We start from the raw sequence: 23302 nt of genomic DNA, 5'->3' as shown, positions 1-23302 counted from the left end.
CAATCTGAAGAGCAGGACTTTGAACTGATACGCTGTTCCCTCGAACGCAAATCTCAAAAATATCCTGTGGTGCTGTACAATTTGAACATGAAAGTACGTGTCTTTCAGATCTTACGACGCAAACCAATCGCGTGGGCTGATGTTCAATAAGATCTGCTTCTGAGTAATCATTCAGATGCCTCAGATCTAAAATTGGCTGAAACCTGCTGTCTTTCTTTGGGACAAGAAAATAGCGGCTGTAAAACCCTTTATGGGCTTGACAAACTGGAACAACCTCTAGTGTGTCCTTTGCGAGGAGATTGTGTTTCATCTCGTAATACCGGTGCATCTTCGGACCGATCCGTGGAAGACGGATTGGATCGTATAACCATGTTCGATCGTTTTTAGCACCCAGTTGGAAATGCCCGTAAGTTCTCGCCACGAGTCCACGTAATGAGACAGAGGGCCACCTGGTTTGTTCATTGTATGACATAGGGAAGTGGTTGTGCATAATGTGTGGAATTTGAAGTGGAAGAGATCTCTTTATTGAAATGTGTGAGTGTCTCGCGCATTCGCAACGAGCGCTGTATCTTTTTTGCATACTTTATTGCAAGTGAATGAATGTGAGACACAGAAACAATATTTTGAACAACAATATTCCTTTCATAATAAACAGCTGTGGGGAAGAGGGGAACCACATCATGAGTCTCTAATCGAGCCTTCTTCGGACAGGTCCGGAAGGAACGGCGAGCTCTGCATTCCGTTTCATAGGGCTGTGCCCATCAGGAGCGCTGAGGCAGCCGCCTTCGTTTGGGCCATGGCTTGCGTGGCTTTACCGACGGTGAATTTTGCTGGTGCTGATGCAGCAGGCGTGGGGTTTTTAGCCAGGCGCTGGCTCGAGACAGAGCAAGAGCAAGCCGGTTGTGTTGCAGTACTGTTCCGTTTCGTCATGAAATGTCTCATAGCTTGCGATAAGTCTGTAGCGGTGCAAAGCTCTTTGAACGTTCTCGGATCGTAGCATTGCTCGTCCATCTGATTGGCTTGAAACACTTGAAGCACGGCCATCATGTGGAGTGCCAAACCAGCTTGGCCCACCGCTAAGTATGCTCTTCCAGCCAGTGCGGACGTACCTGTAAGTCGATAGGGTTTGGAGGGATGAACAGGGCGTGATTTCCACACCCTGTTACTTGCCGGGCAGAGATGTGCCGCTACCACATCTTCGACATGTGGTAGTTGGGCATAACCTTTGTCTTCCCTGTGGTCCACTTTGGTGAGGACAGTGGAATCGCTGTGCGAGCGAGCTGAATTGGGCACGTGCCAGGATTAGTACGTTCGTTATGAACTTCCGGGAAGAACCAAGCAAGTACAAGTTTACTTTTTATAGATATTATAGATATCCTTACTGTTGTGAATACCAGAAAATTTACACATTTTCAAACTCAAAATCAATACCATACTGTAGAATGAGCATTTCAGTGGGACAAAATATGCAATATGACTGGTCTTTTCACTTATTATTTTTTTAAATATAATAAAAATATCACTTTTATTATTAGTTTCTGTCATCAGCTAAGGGAATAAAGTGTGTGTGTGTGGGGGGGGCGTTTATTCAAAAAGGTTGAGAACCACTGGTGTAAGCGTTTCATCCCTTCTTTACTACACAACATTGTGTCCTAGCGCCATCGTGTGGTAGACTCTGAATTTAACATATGTGAATATAAATACAACAGAAAATATACAGCCACTACAAGCTTTTTTGTTTTTATTTGTCAAAATAGCATTTATACCAAGATGTTAAATGGCTCAGGCATCTACATGAACCAAGATCCATGCAGAGGTTATAAAAATCATTTGTTACAAATTGTATTCCTTGAAATATTTCATAAGTCTAAAATGTGTCATATAATGTCACTTTTCAACATAAATCTTACAGTAGTTTTACAATACGATCATTAAATATATTCACAGAGAGCAAAACAAAACAAACACAAAAACACCAACCAAGGATTAAGGTACTGACTAACCCCTGTCTAATCAATCACATTGTAAACAAAATCCCTTTGAGGGTACAATGCAATTATTTTCAAGAATTCAAAATATCTAGGGAATGAGTGGCATGGGGGAAAATACATTTACATTTTCAGTTATAGTCACGTCTTCAGGAGGAGAATGTGCTCGGTAGGAGACTAAACAGAGATCCTGTTAAGACATATTAAAATGGGACATTAAAGAAATAATGAATCAGTCATGCCTTGTCTGTGGAGGATTAAATGAAGTCCTGAAGTATATTGGAGAGTTTAAGAGGAGAACAGGGACAACAGGAAGAAAAGTAGTGCAAGTTCCCCTTTCGCGTCCGCACCAGCTACCGGTTTACTCAGTCACCAGGACCCGAAAGGTGACACGTCCAAGAAACTTGTCACGCTCGTCATTGTTCTTAAGGTTAGAGCCCTCTAACCTGCATTCTACAGTCAGCTCAGAGTTGTAGTCTTCCTTCATAAGCAACAGCTTTACAGCAACCAGAGGCTGAACATAGCCCTCCTATAGATGGACAGGAAAACAGAGTATACTTTACTAAACATACTCAATTTTTTAATTAGTTTTGGTTTCTGTTTATTTATTATTATTATTATTTTTCACCCAGCACACTGACAGAATGACAGAAATGTAATTTGATTTCAAAATCAAATCTTTAAGCATGTACTCAGCTTCATACTTACATGTGCCTTTTTACCATAGTAAGGGAAGTACATCCTATCGATAGTCCCGTCATGGGGGAAGTACTGCATCCGGAGAGGTTTCTCACTCTTAATAGATAGAAAGGAGACCGTCAAACAACTAGAGGACACACTGCCACTGGGCGAGAGTGGATGATGCAGTCTGATGTAATTTTAACACTAATGCAAGTCCTCCAAATAACATATAAAGCGGCATTTAAATGTGCACTCAGTATAAAAGTTTCCCACATGAAGCAATGAATAGTACTTTTGAAAAATATATTACGGTCTGATTTTAGTCTGTTTTATTTTACATTGAGCGGGTCACCTTTTGAGGGCAGACATATTGAGTTCACATGGCCCTCTGAATACTACTCACTTCATCTTGGTAACCCCCTGTTAAAGAACACATTCACGAGTGGAATAAATTAAGAATGGCTGAGTGCAAATAGCGCATTTCTACAATGGCATCAGTAACTGAAAACTTTTGCTTTTGTGTGATGCTGCATCCGCACCACTAGGTGTCAGTGTAAGTCCAAGACAACTGCCATATCGGCCTGCAAAACATAAACAAAAAAAAATACTGAGTGCACCTTTAAATAGATTTTGAATGCAGTACATAATGAAATCCAGCAGAGAGTAGACAAAGCTGATGTAATAAACAACCCCTTCACTGAATGAGAAACAGGGCAGAACAAGCATTAAAAGTCATGCTTCTGCTTTGCCATGCTAAATTAATTACTATTTGTCCAACTACTAGCTGTCCGTCTTTAGCACCTGAGTCACTGGAAAAGACTGCTTTGTTAATTTCCAAATAGAGATCATGCAAGAAGTTATTTGTATTAACAGCATATAATATGGACATGCTCAATCATCGTGACTGGAAAACGAGAGAGATCGGGAGAATGAGGGAGACCATTAATACAATAAATCTTACCTATCACTTTACTAAGGAGTTCAACTGACAGCATGCAATAGAGACATGAGAGAAAAAGAAAAAAAGACAGGGAGAAATAGGAAAAAAAAAAACAAAGCACTTTCGTGAGAGAGGACGGACTAACAATTAGAAATCCAGGGAGGTGACACAACAACATACAGTATAAGTCAAACCTTAAAGCTGAAATCCATGAGAAAAGTTCATAAAACAGTAATAATTACAAACATCCAAACAGGTATCAGTGGTATAAGGTTAAGGGTGGGAAGTTCTGCTCCACAGTGATCGGATTTGGAGGAGAGGGACTCTGCTTCATGACGACATACATCAATCACTATGTCAGAGTGTTACTGCATGACATTAAAGCGCAACAAAGTCCGAAAAGACAAAGAAAGTGTGAAAAAACAGCATGCTATTTCTCCCAGATGCATCTGAAATTTAATCTAAGCACAAAAGCAACATTTCGAGCAAAATTATCGTTATTTTAGCAGAATACCTGTGTAAACCTGAGCTGCAGCTGTTCGTGCTTATCATAAGTGTCCCTGCATGTTGATTTCAGACACACTGTAGAAGATCAGTGAAGTTCTTGTGTTTGTGTATATATCTGCTTTTATACATTTCCCGATTGGACAGTTATTTCCTTTTAAAGCCGCTCGTAACCGGCAAAGTTTAAACTCTTGCTTATCGCAGCAGTTGATTGAGAGGTGAGGGGACACATACAGTATGGATTAGCATTTACACCTCATATGCAATGAGGTCATATTTGTTTTTGACCACAATCATATGTGTGTTTTGTGATTTAGCACTGACCACATGTGATTTGCTCACCAAAAATGCCAATTGATACCAGGTGTAAATGGGATCATAGTTATATCATGAGAAAGTTGAGACTTTACTGTTTGCATTAGTGCATTTGACTCAAAATGTGTTACTGGGTCAAAATGACTGGTGCAGGTCACATATTGTTCTGAAGCAGCTTTACAAAGACGTAAAGTGCTTACAAGCCCTATTGAGCACAACAAAGGTAACGATGGCAATGAAAAACTCCCTAAGATGTGGAAGAAACCTTGAGAGGAATTAAGACTTAGCAGGGGGAACTTACCCAGATAGTACATGTACATATCCGAGATGTCTGTTTTAGATCTTTTCATCTGCTAAACATCTTAAAAGATCACATTTACAAAGAATCTAAATCATAAATGTCTCAAAGACATCTGCTGAGTGTCTTATTGACATCTGAGACATACTTGTTGACATATGTCTTATAGATGTATTGTAGATGAGCAAACAATGTAAACATATGCTTAAATACACAAGTGATAAGGGGGCTTTTTATTTACCCAACCACTAGAAGAACCTATTGAAGCCAAAGCATTGATCTGTTTTGGTTGTGATTACTCTGAGAAATTGCCATTATAGGAGCTTAATCAGTTTCAAAAGTGTAGGATACCTGTTTGTTTTGAGGTGTTTTTGCTTTGTGAGTTTCATTGTCCAGATTTCTCTTACAAATTGCAGCTTTAAATCACATAAACTCCACACACACAAACATTTACATCTAGAATGTGTTTCTGAACAAATATAGGCTAATATCTCTCAGAACTTAGAATCAATCTATGATTTTTACATGCACTTACATTAAACAGGTCAATTATTTACCTTTGATGTGCAGTTGATGTATGGATCTCCGGTAGGCTTAAGACCAATGACCTGAGGGTTACGAATAATGCAATATCAGAGTGAATCTCCCTCTAACTGTAAATAGACATGGATACCCCACCATTTTGAAATATATGTTTGGGTACATTGGTGCCAATTTGATAATTGAGAATGAAATGAGGTCACTCACCCTGTTCATCTTGACAATAACACATGGATGTCCCGCAGCATAGCCAAAGGTGGAGTCCTCCATACCAGAGCAACGATGGAGTAAACTCCTCCTGAACTGGCACACCTTCTTCTGAAGTTCCTCATCCTGCTCAGAGTACTGACCCGCCATGCACAAGTCATTTTTAGCTTGTTCTGAGTCGTTATACTCTGGACACGGACAATTGGTAAAGAAAGGGAGACAGAGACGTAGAAAAAGGGACAGAACATGTTTGAGTTGGGGTAATGTTAACTTAATTATTACAGATTTAAACCATAATGACTGGAGTTGCAGTCCCAAGATCAGAAAACACTTGGAGAGAACGTGTACAGCACTTACGATGCAGAAATGATTCTAGATGTTGGACAAATAGCCCATATTCAGCGGGGTTTGACCTGTTGAAAATTATATTCAAAGAGTTTGGCCTGATAACCAACCCTGCAAAAAAGAAGTCAATTATTAATTAAATTTAAGCAACTGACTTCCATACGATTAACATAAAGTCCTTATAATTTAGAACAACTAGCTGTTAATGCTTTGAGACAAATTCTATATTTCGCTATAGTTATTTGTACAGATACCACTTAACTGTGTTATGAACACAGTCCATTGACCTGCATATTGAAGAGCTCACCTGGGGATGCAACACGATCTCGATACTTGGGTGTGTTTTCATTCAGCGTCTGAAGCATTGCCCACATAGTGAAAGTAAACATTACAGTCAAGAAGCCATAGAAGACCAGGTAAAATAGGAGGATGAGACCTAAAACACAATCACATTGAATGTCAGTTGTTTTGCTTGACTTTGGCAGAACTGTATTGATTACACTGTTGCCAAAAAGCTCTAATCTTACATTCACCATCTGAACTGTCGCCTATTAAATATAACCATAACCAATTAAACACTTTCATTGAACTGAACCAACTAGCATCAACAAAAGCACATTTTTAATTTAGAGCTTAGTTTTTATCTGACGGTGTGCAACACAAGCTTATTCAATTTCCCTGTGCTTTAAGTTGAAAAGAACTATACATTTGTTGCCGATGCAATGCAAAATAAGTGAAACAACGATAGTGTTATTAAAGTAGGCTTAACCAGTAGCATTAACAAATAAAATAAAACAATAGTGTAAAATAATTTTTTAAATAACTGCGCAGAATATGATTACACTGCAAAAAAGTGTTTTTGTTACCTTAAAGAGCTATTTCTGCCTGATCTAATCCTTAAAATGAGTTTTGTTGAAGTAACTGTAATGTATTCGGAGTGATATTAAATAACCTTTTTGACTTGAATAAAGACAGATCATTTAGATTTTACCAAACATTTTAAATAGAAAAAAAAGCACATTTTAGCACATTTTACACAGAAGAAAAAAGTTAACCTAAAAATGTGCTTCATGTGGTAACATCTAAATGAACTGGTTTTACTCAAGTAAAAAATAATATTTAACATCACTGAATTAATCTGAATACATTAGGTTACACAAAACTAATGTATTCAGGTTAATTCAGTGATGTTAAATATTATTTTAACATCATAAGGATTTGATACTGTAGAAAATAGCTCGTTAAGGTGAGAGCTGCAGGTTCCTTGCCACTTTTTAGTTATTTTCATTGTATGAATTATCAGAAAATTAGGCAAAGAAGAATACAGTATAAAGGTAAGGTTAATTGAACAAGAGTTATTAGAACACTCAAAAAAAGTATATTTTTTAAGATTTAAATATTAATATATTATAAAATTAATTCAAATTGAATTGTGTACTGTTTAACAAAATTAAATCAATAAACCTTATATATATATATATATATATATATATATATATATATATATATATACAGGGTTGGAAGGGTTACTTTTGAAATGTATTCCACTACAGATTACAGAATACATGCTGTAAAATGTAATTTGTAATGTATTCTGTTAGATTACTCAAGGTCAGTAACGTATTCTAAATACTTTGGATTACTTCTTCAGCACTGGTAGATTTTTTCACTTGTTTTGACTATAAAAACTCTACCAGTACATTAAGACAAAATACACGTTAAAAATATATTATCTGAAAAACCGAAATATCTTATGCAGTGTTGTTTCTAAAACAAGATAAATCAAACTGATCTTGTTTTAAGGATTTTTAGATATTTTTACAGGAAAGCAATACAAAAATTATTATCAAGAATATGATTTTTGCCCTAATATCAAAGGTCTTACTAGAAAAAAAGAAATTATGATCCAATCGTTAATTTTCTTGATAAAAAAATATGATCGTGCCTGGTAACATGTGCATGTAAAATGTCTAGAAATAGCATTTTAGCTTAGTGTAAAGCTGATAATTTACACAAGGTTTATTTCTATTTCTTCTGCTCCAAACGTACTTCAAACTTCTCTGTCTGCTCGTATGAATGTAACACATCATAAGAAAGTGTTTCACCGCTGTTCAAATGCACTTTGGATCGCATCATTTATATGTATAAATGTTTTCCATCTGAAAGGACTAAATATTAAATGAAACAAATGACAATAAAATGCAAAGTAATCTCTTCAGTAATCAAAATACTTTTTGAATGTAACTATTCTAAATACCAATGATTTAAATTGTAACTGTAGTGGAATACAGTTACTTATATTTTGTATTTTAAATACGTAATCCCGTTACATGTATTTCGTTACTCACCAAACCTGTATATATATAATTATTATTATTATTAAAGATTCCTCAATCTAATGAATAGAAAATGGAAATGTGTAAATATTATTATTCTTTTTAGTGATGGGATACAATAAAGATGTAAAATATGACTAAATGTATTTATATTTATTGTCTATATTAATGTCTAGTATATAATGTCATAGACATTATTAGTCCATCCAGCACTTGATCATTTTCACCCGGGCGATGATCAAATGTGTCATTCGAACAGAAGGTTTAGTGAGGCGCGAAAACGGGACCTTTTCAGCCTTCAAAGATTCCCACAGGCCCGGCAACGTCAGCGCGCTCCGCATCGTCACCAAGAATGAGCGCTGTGACGTTGCCATTCAGCTGTCTTCAAACGAACCTCTACTGAGAATACGTGTTTGTCCTGTTCAGATCTAGAAAATCTGTGTTGTTTATTGTGAATAACTGAGTGCGATTAATCACTGACAAATAATCTTGCGCGTTGGTATTACTTGTCAAAACAGTCAGTTGAACTGATAATATCTGGATTTGGATAAGGAAGCTATACAAGGACAAGCGAAGTTTAATGACACTATATATATATATATATATATATATATATATATATATATATATATATATATATATATATATATAATTGTTTTTACACCCCCTAATGAGATCTGCTCAGGTTTGGAGATGGTGTTGATCTTCTAAACTGTCACTGATGTCATCAGTGAAAGAGTTGATGACATCAAGATGTCGGTATGCCTGAGATAATGATCGCTTTCGTCACAGATCGGTGCACAGGGGAATCTCCATGCATTGATCCTAGGCAGACTAGATTGTGAATTACAGAAAGTTATGAATTAAAAATTGCCATTCATCTCATTGCCCCCATTCTCATTTCACCAATATGTTGTTTATTATAAGGTCATTATTAATTTAACGAGATGCATATTTAATCACGAGCTACAGTAAATGACGCGCGAGCAAGCCTCGCAGACTTCCAACGCTCAGCATGAAGGATGTAAAATGTGTGCTGTTTAATAGGATTTGTATGAACTCACCCCAATTTCTCGCAGTCCGACCGAATAATTCTCCAGTTATTGGATTGTAGATCGCGTCTTTCCAGCTGCTTTCGGGCTCTTTGCCTTCCCCTGGTTTTTCGCTGTTTTTAGACATGTTGTAGATCTGGGCTAGATTTAGAGAAACTCTGTGTGCACGATTGTTATACTGTCTGATATAATGAGGCCAAAATCAGTGGGCTGGTGCCCTGACAGAAGAGCGAAAAATCTCTGGCATATGACGTCGCCAAATGTACTGCAACGCAGTGCTGCTCATTACAAACTGGTCCAACAATCCGGACCGACAGCAGTATCACATTATGTCGTAAGAGTGGGAGAGAATGGTTGTGCGCATGCGCAATATTTGCACCCCTGACATTGCAGAATATTTTTAATCTTAAAATGAAATAGCCAGCGCTATATAATGGATTTATCTAAATAGTACAGTGTTCATGCTACAGTAATGGTATCAGATCAGAGTACCATGGTACTTTGATTCATGCCATGGTACTGAATGAATACCATATTAATATGCCAAGGTATTTACATGCAACTCCAAGGTACTAAAAAGAATACACAGTGCATGGTGCATGGCCAAAACCCATGATATTAACTTGATACCGTGATCAAAACAACATAGGGATGTCATGGTCTAAATTGCCATTACTATTCATTAATTAGTTTCTAAATTAGCTTTAACATTTCAGATAAAATGTTAGAAGTTACCGAATCATTCTGATTAACCACTATCAAGTTTTTTTAAGAAATTCAACAAAGGATGTAACCACATATTCAAATTTAATAATTTAAAGGGATAGTTCACCCAAAAATGAAAATGATCTCCATATACTCACCCTAGTGCCATCCCAGATGTGTATAACTATGTTTCTTCAACAAAACAAAAACAAAGATTTTTAGAAGAATATTTCAGCTCTGTAGGTCCATATAAGTGAATGGTGATCAGCCCTTTGTAGCTCCAAAAATCACAAAGCCTAAAGGAAACATAAAAGTAATCCATATGTCTCCAGTGTTCAAATCCATGTCTTCAGAAGCGATATAATAGGTGTGGGTGAGAAATAGATACAAATGTAAGTCCTTTTTTAAATCTCCACTTTCACACCTGAATGTCACATGTGGTGCCTGTTTAGTTTCACTTTCACATCTGAAAGTGAAAGTTAAAGTTGAGATTTAGGGTAAAAAAGGACTTAAATATTGTTCTGTTTCTCACCCACACCCTACTGCTTCTGAAGACATGGATTTAAACACTGAAGTCATATGGATTACTTATTTGTTTCCTTTCCGTGATTTTTGGAGCAACAAATGGCTGATCACCATTCACTTGCAATGTATGGACCAACAGAGCTGAGATATTTTTCTAAAAATCTTTGTTTGTGTTCTGCAGAAGAAAGAAAGTCATACACACCTGGGATGGCACAAGGGTGAGTAAATCATGAGAGAATTTTCATTTTTGGGTGAACCATCCCTTTAATCTCAGTATTGGGGGTTTTGGCCCTGCAAACAACAACCCCAATCTAACAAGCAATGCAATCTTTGATGGTTTGCTCCTAATAATAAGTGGGTAGGGTCTAAAATGAGCCACATGTGACAGGAACAATGAGCGTGGAGAGTAAATCTTTTGTACTTGAGCAATAAAAGCATATTCACAAAACTAAAGCGACCAGCATGTGGAAGCAGGAACAAATCCCTGGATTAAAAAAGAGAGAAATATATGGAAAAATATGGAGAATAAAAATGACTGTGCTTCTTAATATGTCAACCATAGAAACATCCAGTAGACTTTTTTTATACAGTAGTTTGTAATGAAAAGGATCTACAAAAAGGAATGTTGTTGCCATCACCAATTTCATCTGTGCAATCTCAGTGCAGTTGAGCTGTAATGAAGCAGTGCTGTTAATTAGAAACAAGACCTCAGTGAATAGGCCTACAGATGACTTATGTTTCACAAAAGAGGAATTTGTTCATTGTAGAGAGAGGAAGGGAGGGAGCAGTAGCGGTTCTAGCTTGTTTGGCGCCCTGGGCGAAACCCACTTCAACACGCCCCCAAAGTTGTTTTTTAATTGGTTAAAATCTTAGATTTGTTAAAGAAAGAAGACACATATTAACATATTTAAGTGCATTCAATGTGTTTGATCTCACAGGACAGAGCACTGATGAACCATGTTGTACAATTCAAGAGTTTGTGCCCTCAAAAGCACAATTAGTAGGCCATAATCATCCTGGTACACACATTTTGTACTACAGATAGTGTATTTTCTATCACAAATTCATAAATGTATGCTGATCAAAAACACCTCTAACAATTATCAGCAATATTATTTAAAGAGCAAAATCAGGAGCCCAAATCAGGGGCCTATATGAAACATGAGTATTTGCTGTATGAGTAAAGGTGATATCAGTTTCTATAAAGTTGGCCATTACTTTGGATGTTTTCTGAAAGTTTGGTAGCAGCAAAATACTGTGGAAAGTTCAAATTCTAAAAGCAAGCCAAAATCAGTATTTATGCCTGTTATGTCCTCTTGAAACAAGCTGCATAATGGCATAGAGGAAAATTACTTGGCATTCAGATTTGTGATACCAGTGCAGTAGTTTCTGCATCCACCACCACAAGGAAATTATTATAAATAAACACATTTGTGCCCAATGTACAGTTTCAGACTCTGAAGCACATGCAAAGACTCTGCCATTAATATAAGGGACAACATTACATTACATAATAACATTAGAAGTTCGATCATTTCAATAAACATTTCAATTTAGCTCACCTGTATCTATATAGTGCATTTAAAATTAAAAATAGTCAAAAACTGGGCACAGTGGCACAGTAAACCATGGGACGCCATACGGTGGCAAGTGGAAAACTAGCCCCCTCTGTTTGGCCTGAAAGCAAGGTCAAGGAAGACAGTAATGCACACTAGTTCACCTAAAGTTCGTGGAAAAAATCAGTCCCACCCTGTCTTATCAAATACTGCCACTTGCTGGTCAATATGTTATCTCTTGCTTTCTTTATTCACTTCCATATCTGTTCCAGTTCTGTTCTACTGTACTTGTATCAAAGTCTTGTAACATTAACATTCAATGGGCCTGATTCCATCATGTTGTGTAGCATATTCAAGGTTCATTTAGCTAAGTAATTAGTTTCATATGCTACATTGTAGAACTGACAAAAACTAAAAGATCTCATGAAGCATATAGAGAACATTTCAAAAGAATTCAGAGTCAGATATTAGAACTAATTCTCCCAACTCCCAAAAAGCCAGTGTTATGCAAAGTCCTTATATGGTTGACTGGTGCACCATTTGTTCTTAGATACTATACACTGTAGCTTCTTCAAAGAGAGCACTGACCCCTCTGTGGCTTTTCCAACAACATGTTAAAGGTGCACTCGGTAACTTTTTGCTCGTGTCATCTTAGTCTTACCGTGAGACCTAGTGGTGTAGATTCAGCATCATTCAAAATCAGTAGCTTTCAGTTACAGATGCCATTTTAGAAATTCACTATTCACAATCAGTCATGATTAATTTAATGGAGTGTCTATTTGCACCACAGTGTAAATTGCATCTGCTACTCAGTGCAGCTATTTGCACCCCAATATTCTGGTGGAACTACAGAAATATATGACAAACTAAACAACAGATGTCGCTGCAGTGGCATGCGGTGTAAAGACGGTGTGAATGTGTACTGTTGTCCTAGCAATCCAATTTCCTGTTTCCACTCTTAATATTTCCTTTAATACTACTTAAAATAATAGATAAAAATTAACATAAATGTTGATTTAATCGCAGTGATTTGGTCACGGTGAATGTCGGTGAGTGCAGATAGGGGTTTGATCCAGAGGCGGGGTCTGTCGATCGCACTTGTTCCCTTCCTCCTCTTCCCGTGGCATGGCATCGATTGTGTATAGATTGCATAACTGTAATACTCAGATGCACAGGTGAATGTCTAAGCATTACTGCCTGCCGCACCTCCGCCGGTGCCTTCAGTTGTCCAGCTATGGGGTCATCAGCTGGGAGCCACCTATCACAGATGTTTCGCCCCATTAATCCCAGAACATCTCCTGGTGGTGGGGCAGCGGTTGTCTCCCTGCCACCCCCCACAGCTGGACACCCGATCCTCTCAACTGCCTCTCATTCTTGCTCTCGCATCAAGACATTCTTCCTTTCCCATCAAGACATACCATTCAACCAGGGTTCAATACACCATAGAAAAGCTCCTTTTTTCGGCTTCCTCTGCCATTTCCTTCAGATACTTCTTCAATGCTAATCCAAAGATACCAATGTTTTTCAACAGGTGCTGCACTGATGTTCAAATAAACCCTCGACAACCGACCTCCACAGGGTAAGTGGCAGCACTCCATCCATTTCCCCTACACTCGGCAGTCAGATCAGTATATTTTAGTTTCTCATAGGCTGCCTCCAGTCCCTCTTCCCATTGGACAGTACGTTCAATCATTATGACTTTCCTAACTGATGCTGACCATAACAATATGTCTGGCCTCAAGGTGGTGATGGCGATCTCAGAAGGAAATTTTAGCTGCTGCCCAAGGTCAACCATCATTGACCAAACAATTTCATGTGCCAGGATTGACCTTTCCTCCCTCCGTGCTGTGCTTTGTGCGGCACCTCCCTTTTTAACAAACTCAATGTACTACCTCTGAGGAGCATGACGGCCTTTGTTAGCCTTTATTCTACACACCTCAAGGATCTCTGCCAGCTTTCACAGAACCTAATAATGCCACCGCTTGTACCGTCCTTGTGCCAAGGTGGTCTTGCACACAGCCAACATGTGCTGCAGATTTGCTCTTGGGGCATCAGAGGGGACAATTCTTCTCTTTACCATACCACAGAGACAAATTTCCAGGGCTTGGAAGAGTGTCATAGGTGGATCTTATTAGAAAACTTAGCCTGGCCTGGGGTATCTTCCACAGGTCATCCCATCCTAAAACTCTATTAGATGTACCTTCCCATACTGTCCAGTGCCCTTGCTGCTGCTGACTGACTGCTCGAATCATATACACTTCCTCTTCCATCTTAGTTACTTCTGTTACGACCACCGCTTTTTGATTTTTAGAGGCTGCTGACCACAGTTTGGGAGCCATCCCTCATCCTAGGCCTGCTCTTCCTGACTGGGTTCTTCCAATGATCTTTTGTTGCTTCAGTCTTGAAACCGCCCTGTTTACAACCTCCTCTGCCTTCCTGGAGTGGCCTGTTCGGATCTGGGCTTGACAAGCCCTCACTGACTGGTCTGTTTATTCCCTTAGTTCTAAGAACAACCTGGTCTTCTCCTGCTTGTAATCCCATCTGAAAGACAACTAATGTAACTGTTGGCCTTGGTGTCCACCCTAGCCACTGCCACTGCAGTGATCCCACACATCTTAAGCGGCCACATCAGGTGATGATACATAATGATATGTAAATTGGTAACACCATACCTTATATTTGCCTGGGAGATGACAACTGTCTATCTTATCCGAGCCCTCTTTCAGCTGCTTCAGAACCAACCCTGCCATGTGTTTATCTGACAGATCTGCTGTGTACTCTCTCCCTAAACTTCAAATGGGCTGCTCTGCCAGCATCGGGATTCTTTCACCATCCACCTCAAATGATTTCTGGTTGCTTCTTCCCAAACGAATAGAAAGGCTATGTGACTTTGCTGGCTTGATCTTCATCCTGGCCTGTGCCAAAAGCTCTTTCAGCCTTTTTTAGAGTCTGTTTGTACATGCAGCAGTCTGGAGGATGCTTGTGACATCATCAATATAGCTGCACAGTGCTGGCAATCTCACCCCAGATTGTGCACGAATTCCTTGGGCCATCTGTCTTCCACCAATTAGGATGATCTCGAATGCAGCTGTGAACAGGATGGCAGAGATTGAACGTCCCACTGCAATCCCTTTTTCCAGTTGCTGCCATCCAGTTATGTACTCCTGTGTTGCATGTAGGGATGTCAATTTTCAGACATTTTCATTATCGAGCGTCGTGGAAATGACTGATCAATTAATCGATTAATCGTTAACGTTAATATCGCAAAATGCACGTGGAGGACTCAAAATAATATGTGCATGTAGCCTATTGTTTAATTATAATTTAAATAATACACTTAAGAAATGCAAGTATTGGCATTTTCCTCTTAAAATATTTTTAGTTCAGGATATTTAAAAACATTTAGGCTATGTTTAGTTCAAATTTGGGAATTGTTTTATTACTGTTATTGAAATACTGTTAGTAGTAACGTCTGTTTTAAGATACTTAAGATATATTATTTGTATACATATTTGAGTTCATTAAAACTTTACGTTGAGGACATTTGTCCTGAAATTAATTAATCGACGATCTATAAGCTTAATCGATCAAATTAATCGATTTTCAATTCATCATTAACATCACTAGTTGCATGACATACTGTATATTTAGTTTCCCATATAAACTATTTGCCAAGCTCTTAATATACTCTGGTACATGTAAAAACTCCAGTGCATAGCTGACGAGCTGGTGTGGAACTGATCCATAGGCATTTGCCAGGTCCAGCCAGACTACATGGAGGTCTTTCTTGTCTCTCTTGGCAGACTGGATCTGCTCCCATATTACTGACATGTCCAGAAAAACCTGGTACACCTGCCTTCTGGCAGACTGTATCTATGCATCCATTCTTCAGGAAATAATCAGACATCCTCCTTGCTACCATCGAAAAGAAAATCTTTCCCTCCACATTCAATAGAGCAATACTCCTAAACTGACTTATGTTGGTGGATTCCTGTTCTTTGGGTATAAAGATAGACACTGCCCTTCACCATTCCAGGTGTATGCACTGCTTCTTCCAGGCTACTCTCAGTAGTCTCCATAACAGTTTAAGAACTGTTGGGCATCGCATATACAGCCTATACGGGATCCAGTTTGGGCCCGGTGCTAAAGTTGTCCTGGCTTTTTCTACCACTAGCCTGATCTCACTAAACTTGGGTGGAGCTACATCAAATCCCACTACTGGCTTCGCTGGCTGAGGGACATATCCAGGTGAGCCTAGCGAGTTATCTTTATGGGGATCCCCTAGTTGTTCTTTCATGTGGTCTTCTAGATCTTACTTCGACATCACAAGCTTTCCACTCCTCTTCTCTTTGAGAAGATTTCTGGCAAATTTAAAAGGATCCTTGACGAATTCTCTCTGCCTGTCATGAACTCAAGTATTTCTCCCGCTCATCACCAGAGGACTCCCTCACCAGAATACTAGTAGTGTTCTGAACTACAATTCCCAGCATGCCTATTTGGACTGATTATACTCTCACCTGTTCCCTATCCCAAGAACTATTTAAGCACTGAGCTTTATAGGTTCAGTGCGAAGTCTTGTTCAGCCCTGGCTAACATTTCTGAGTGTTTATGCTGTTTATATTGCCTGGCTGTGTTTGACTCCTGCCTGTTTACAGATCATTCTGATTCTTTGCTACCTGCCCTGAACCTTGCCTGTTTATGACCATGATTCTCCATCTGTCTATGCTGCTCTATTACTGGTGATTTAGCCCTGCCTGTTTGTTTATGATTTACACCTCTTCTATTAAAACCGCATATGGATCTTAACCCCAGTTCTCTGGAGTCTGTGTTACACTGCCCTCCTCAAAACCGACAACCTAGCCCTCATGCCATCCCACAATACCTTCAAGCCCTCCTTCTCATGCTCATCTGCTCTTTTCCATGCCTTGTGAAGCTGCCTCCGTTCCGATCTTTCACCAGCTGAAGTATTTCCTTTTCTCTCCTACCCATCACCCTGGGACCATGCTTCTTCACTGACGCTTCCCCAAATCTACCTACATATTCTTAATAAAAATGTCACTAAACCTATTAAGCTTGGCCTCCACCGTTCCGCTGAGTGCATTCTCCAAGGTGGGTTGGAGCACAGGTCTTGGTCTACTCTAATCCAGGCTTCATTATCGTTAGATCTTGGCCAATTAATTTGTGTCCTTCTTCCTGGCTCCTTTTCATTGTCTTGCTGTCACTCTCTTGTCTGTGGGTTAACAGTTGTCTCCTCCTGCGGCTCACCTCGTGGGCATGTCTTGTCCTGCTGGCAGTACTGGTCTTCTTGTTGACCCTCCACAACAGTGAATTCAGTACTGAATCTGTGATGCTCAACCAGACATCAGTATTAACTCAAGAAATCCGCAAATGTAAAGAATTCACAACATTAAAGTCCATAAATAAAGTTATGTCTAATAAAGAGGAATGACACAGGAAAAAAGTATTGAACACGCTAATTGAAATGTATTTAATACTTGGTGGAGAAGCCCTTGTTTGTAATGACAAGACGCTTCCTGTATGAAGAAATTAATCGGCCGCAGTATTCAGGTATGATTTTGGCTCATTCTTCTAAACATATTGTCTTTAAATCTTGAAGATTCTGGGAGGCCTTCTTGTGAACCTTGATCTTTAGCTCTTTACACAAATGTTCAATTGAATTCAAATCAGGTGATTGACTGGGCTATTCTAACACCTTGATTTTTTTTTCTCTGAAACCAATTGAGAGTTTCCTTTGCTGTATGCTTTGGATAGTTGTCCTGCTGGAAGGTCCACCCACATCTCATCTTCATCATCCTGGTGGATGGCAGCAGATTCTCCTCAAGAATCTCCTGGTAAAGGGCTCCATTCATCGTTCCTTCAATTATATGAAGTCTGCCAGTACCATGCGATGAAAAACAGCCCCACACCATGATGCTTCCACCTCCAAACTTGGTATAGTGTTTTTAGGGTGATGTGCAGTGCCATTTCTTCTCCAAACATGGTGTGTAGTATGACAGCCAAAAAGTTCAATTTTGCTCTCATCTGACCAGACTACACGAGCTTCGACATGCCTTTTCTTTAGTAATGGAGTCTTGCGGGGTGAGCGTGCATAGAGGCCATGGCGGTGGAGTGCATTGCCTATTGTTTTCTCTGTGACGATGGTACCTGCTGCCTCCATGTGTTTCTGGAGCTCTTTCCGAGTGGTCCTTGGCTCTTGGGCTACTCTTCTGACTATTCTTCTGACTCCCTGGTCAGAAATCTTGCGAGGAGCTCCTGTGCGTGGCTAGTTGATGACGGAGTGATGTTGCTTCCACTTGCGGATAATGGCCCCAGTGGTGCTTACTGGAAGATTCAGATGTTTTGAAATACGTCTGTATCCGATTCCATCAATATGTTTCGCAACAATAAGGTTGCGAAGGTCTTGGGAGAGGTCTTTGCTTTTACCCATCATGAGATGTTTCTTGTGTGACACCTTGGTAATGAAAAGCCTTTTTATAGACCATCAATTTACTAACCCAGCTGATATGAATTTGCACAGATAGGAGGTATAATTACTTTCTAACTACTTACGGATTTCAGATGGTTCCTTGCCTTACCTTGCCTTGGAGAACTGCTTTTTCTTAGCATGTTCAATACTTTTTTCCTGTGTCATTTCACTTTATTACCCATAACTTTATTTATGGACTTTAATGTTGTGAATTCTTTACATTTGCGGATTTCTTGAGATAATACTGATGTCTGGTGAAAATTTCATGTGAATTGCCTCATTAAAAATATATTTACTGAAAAAAATGTTGACACGTTCAGTACTTATTTCCCCCACTGTATACCCCCAAGACATAAACATTATAAGTGTTAACATGATTTTAGTGTGATTTACCGGCTCTTACTAGATTGCAAGGTATACCACTGTTATGTCGCCATGATAACAAAGTTGTAATATGGATATAACTTTATAAAGATAAGGTTAGTAAGTGATTTTATCACTTTATCACTAAAATCTTGTTAACTCGTTGCTATACTTTTGTGTATTGTAATGTTTTGGCCCCATTCACTTCTGTTGTAAGTGCCTTACTGTAACTAGCAATTTTTTTTTATAAATGCAGGAAGAGTCAATATTATTATTATTTTTTAAATAAACAACATTATGCCACAAATGCTGTCTATTGACCTTAGCTTGGACTGCACCTGGAACATTCCTAAAACACAGGGAAATCAACTTACACTTTTGCCTATTTATACATTTGTTTAACTTTGACATATTTAAAATATCCTTTAGTCCTCATATACCAGAACAGATTAACAATCTGAATAATTGTTTTTTAACTGTGGGGTTTCTGTTAACCAGAAAAGGTGGTAGTTATTTTAATGATTCACTGGTTTAGGCAATTGTAAGGCAGTTATGCTCCTGTCAGGGCAATTGTTTTTCAACTGTCAACTTTGTTGACATTCTACAACAAAGACTTGTCCTCCATATTCTGTTTTTTGTATTGTTGCAAATTTAGCCCATTAATACTGTATATTAACATAATGTTTTTGAATGTTATTTCAGAGCTCTGAGATTTTAAGATATTTATGGTTTAGTAAAATGAGAGCACTGCCAAAGGGTTTGCATTCTTCAAGGCATTATATCATGACTGCGACTGACAATAACTGCAATTTCAAGAGCTTAACACACAAAATGCAAGAAGAACTGTAAACTTCCACTGTCCTGTTCAAGACAGTAAAAACGCTTAACAAAACAAGTAACCTTTGAGTTCATGGTTTCTTCAATGGCATTTGAATCATAATACTTCTGTACTATTTCTGTATTTTGCATAGGGTTTCTATCTGAAAGTATATAATTCTTCTCATTTTAAGCAGCATAAATTCCTGGCTCCGCACTTGTCTTTTGCCATATATGGGTATGTCTTGCTCCCTCGCTCTCGCTCGCTCTCTCTCTCAGAAATAAATAACTATGAGGGTGCAATGTCTACAGATTAATTATTTCCACTCACAGTGTCAGAAACATTTATCTGATTGCCATTTCAGCCCATTTTGCAGATATAACAAGAGCGTTTGCTCTAAAAGCTTTACATTTACATTTAGTAATTTAGCAGATGCTTTTATCCAAAGTAACTTACAAATAAGGAACATAACAAGCAATTTGTCACACAAAAGTCAACAATATCTTCAGTATCGCTCTGTCAAATTCTCAGAGTGGCTGGAGTAATATAGATACTAGCACAGAAGAAAGAGACAGACAAGGATTTTTATTTTTTATTTTTATTTTTTTTAAAGCTGTAGTAAGTAATTTGTGCTATTGATGTGTGGGATTTCACCCTTCTTTTTCTTGTCATTTTTAATGAGACAAAGCAACTTTACTTAAGTTTTTAGAGGATGTCAACAGATGCCAATGTCTGCTCGTCTCTGCTCTGGCTTTGTTTAAAGTACCTCTTCCTGCTCTTCTCATTGTTTTTCCAGTACTGCTCTGGACTTAATATAAGCCCTTCTCAATTCACACCTTCGTGGTCCACTATGCCAAATACAAGTTTATAAACACCACGGAGAGAGACTGTTGTTACACTATTTAGAAAATCACAGTTTCTTTTGTTAATATCCCACTCAAATGTGGACATATAGTACACAAAAGGCAGATTATTTGGTTGTCTACAAAACCTTCTTTTCTACATCAGCTACAATCTGTCGTCAGACTTTGTTGTTGTTGTTTTTAATAAGTAATAATTATGGGAGAGAGACCTAACAAGTCAAAAATCTTAACTCCAGTTTTTATCCATTGTTTTTATTTTTTTAGCTGTCCTAAATGTCAACCTCAGAGCAGTCTTTGTCACTGTGGTGTGAGAGGACTGTCACACCTCACAGTTCCTCCATACCAGCCAATGACAAGCAAGTGCTCTTAGACTTAGCGTCTAGTCAAGTGCATGTATCTACAAGCCAAATCTAAACACTGTTATGTCTTGACGCTTCTTGACTTTGTTTTGAACATGGGCATACTGTGTTTTTTTTGTTTGTTTGTTTTTTGAATTTTCCCCCTTTTTCACCCAATTTCCAGTGCGCTTTTAAGTCCTCGTGGTCGTGTAGTGATTCGCCTCAATCCGGGTGGCAGAGGACGAATCCCAGTTGCCTCTGCGTCTGAGACCATCAACCTGCTATGTTGCCACGGAGACATAGCATGTGTAGAGGTTTCACGCCATCCACCGCGGCATCCGCGCTCAACTCACCACACGTCCCACTGACAACGAACCACATTATAGCGACCATGAGGAGGTTACCAGTGGCGGAACTAGAGTTTTATACTTGGGGTGGCCACTGCTACTTTCGGGGGTTCACACACACACACACACACACACACACACACACACACAATGTTGGGTTTCCATGTTTTATGGGGAATTTCCATAATGATTTTTATACTGTACAAACAGTATTTTCTATCCCCTAAACCTCTTCATCACCTAAACATCACAAAAATGCATTTTTAAATTTAAAAAAATTTATTATGTATGATTTAGTAGCTGTTTTTCTGGTATTGATAGTAATAACACACACACACACACACACACACACACACAGTACTCACATAGTGGAAAGAATTGGGTCACTCTGTTTGTGTCTACAAGTTGCATGAAGCAATGCACCCTTCATGCATAGTGCCCACTGTACAACAATAAGCTGAATCTTGACTTACAGAATATTCAAGCCATGAATTGTCCTTATGCCAGGAGCTGTTGAAAGTCCTTTTCCTAGTACCATGCTGAGTTCTGGGAAATGTTTTCAAACATGGCTGTACAGGACCTTCTTCTCTGAATCTAGAGATGTCTGAAATGCAAAATAAATTATATTATAATGTTAAATAATGTGTCTTACCTCTATGGAAATGTATAATTAATGGATCCACAAGATTAGATACTAACAGCTGCTAACTAAACTGTGTAGTTTAAAGTATAGGTCTGGCCTACCACTGGGTCCTTTTGGATCAGCAAATCTGGTGCTTGATGCAGTTGGGAGGGGCTCAATGACATCTCCTGGCAGCTCTGGCTCACTGTCTTGCTCAGAACCAGAGGTCTCTGTGTCATCCCTTGATACATCTATTTATAACACAAGAACCATTAGTGTATAATATACACAATATAAATGCCACAGCCACCAACAACAAGAACATACATGAACCAACATTTTAAAGGTTCAAACCTGTATGACTGACTTTCTTCTGCAGAACACAAAATAAGATATTTTGAAGCATGTTGGTAACCAAAGAGTTTTGGTTCCCATCGACATCCATAGTGTAGAAAAAAATAAAAAATACAATGGAAGTCGATGGGAACCCAAAACTATTTGGTTACCAACATGCTTCAAAATATCTTATTTTGTGTTCCTCAGAAGAAGGTCATACAGGTTTGGAATGACATGAGGGTGAGTAAATGATGACTGAATTTTCATTTTTTGGGTGAACTATCCTTTTAATCTGACAAAATCATCTCAACTTAAATTCCTGAACTTGGCATGTGACTGACAGCCTGTGTCTGGTAGATTGGTTGTGGTCCTGAAGTCTGACCACACTGACTCTGACTAGCCTCAGCTAGGGAGCTGCTCTGGGGTCCAGTGGTGATGCAAGGGCTGGGGTCTGTTTGCACCTGATCTGCCTGTTTGTGCTTCTTTAAAAAGAACTCTGATATCTCTCCCTTTCTTTTCATGTTTAATTGATCCTGTGCAAAAATATGACAGCCTATTGTTACATCTAATCATCCAATTACCAACATTTTTATCTTAATTACAAATCCTCATTTTCATAACTGTACATTAAAATCAACTACCAGTCTAAGTTACCAGTTTGATCATTGCTAGCACTACTTTGAACTGAAGTAACTGAACTAGCTAATCGATTTCAAACTGCTAAATGTTAACTGAAGCTGTAGCCTACTTCCCCACATTAGCTAAACATTCGTATACTGTAATTTACACACTGCACGATATATGTGTGTATTACTAGCACAGATGTAAGCGTAAGGATTGTTATGCTAAATTGCGAAACGATCTCTCTAATCTGATTAACTGGTAGCCTATTGGAGCCTTATTAACTCACACAGCGTCTCATAAAATTTATTCAGCAAACAAACATGATTCTAAACCTTTAAAACTTACTTCAAATATGACATTTTCTTATTCTTCTGTATCTTGCAACCATATGCGCGAACGTCCAAAAAAAAAAAAAAAAAAAAAAGTGACACCCCGGACACCGCCACTGGAGGTTACCCCATGTTACTCTGCCCTCCCTAGCAACCGGGCCAATTTGGTTGCTTAGGAGACCTG

At 38.6% G+C, this 23302-nt stretch overlaps 1 protein-coding gene across 2 annotated transcripts; it reads right to left on the bottom strand.

Moving 5' to 3' along the window:
- Nucleotides 1–1724: 1724 nt before the first annotated feature.
- atp1b3a (ATPase Na+/K+ transporting subunit beta 3a) lies at nucleotides 1725–23269 on the bottom strand. 2 transcript variants are annotated; one of them, XM_051697130.1, is made up of 9 exons: nucleotides 23135–23269; nucleotides 21952–22080; nucleotides 21681–21811; nucleotides 6126–6254; nucleotides 5831–5929; nucleotides 5474–5661; nucleotides 5284–5334; nucleotides 2697–2783; nucleotides 1725–2517 (listed from the first exon to the last, which is right to left on the bottom strand). In XM_051697130.1, the coding sequence occupies exons 4-9, from the start codon at nucleotides 6205–6207 to the stop codon at nucleotides 2350–2352; spliced, it is 675 nt and encodes a 224-aa protein (XP_051553090.1). In that variant the 5' UTR covers nucleotides 6208–6254; nucleotides 21681–21811; nucleotides 21952–22080; nucleotides 23135–23269; the 3' UTR covers nucleotides 1725–2349. The 2 variants fall into 2 exon arrangements, with proteins under 2 accessions (XP_051553090.1, XP_051553089.1); XM_051697129.1 differs by lacking the exons at nucleotides 21681–21811; nucleotides 21952–22080; nucleotides 23135–23269 and adding an exon at nucleotides 9219–9556.
- Between the last annotated feature and the right edge of the window lie 33 nt (nucleotides 23270–23302).

Source organism: Myxocyprinus asiaticus, chromosome 5, assembly GCF_019703515.2.
Source record: "Myxocyprinus asiaticus isolate MX2 ecotype Aquarium Trade chromosome 5, UBuf_Myxa_2, whole genome shotgun sequence".
NCBI classification, from domain to species: domain Eukaryota; kingdom Metazoa; phylum Chordata; class Actinopteri; order Cypriniformes; family Catostomidae; genus Myxocyprinus; species Myxocyprinus asiaticus.
Note: the sequence above shows the minus strand (reverse complement) of the source record. Positions and strands in the feature narration are given on the sequence as shown.

Excerpts from the sequence above, each read along its gene's own strand:
- atp1b3a (XM_051697129.1), bottom strand. The coding sequence starts at position 9,333 with ATGTCTAAAAACAGCGAAAAACCAGGGGAAGGCAAAGAGCCCGAAAGC. Across the intron at positions 5,335-5,473 it reads TTATTGTCAAGATGAACAGG|GTCATTGGTCTTAAGCCTAC; the intron begins GTGAGTGACCTC and ends CGTAACCCTCAG. Across the intron at positions 2,784-5,283 it reads ACATCAACTGCACATCAAAG|AGTGAGAAACCTCTCCGGAT; the intron begins GTAAATAATTGA and ends CTATCTATTAAG.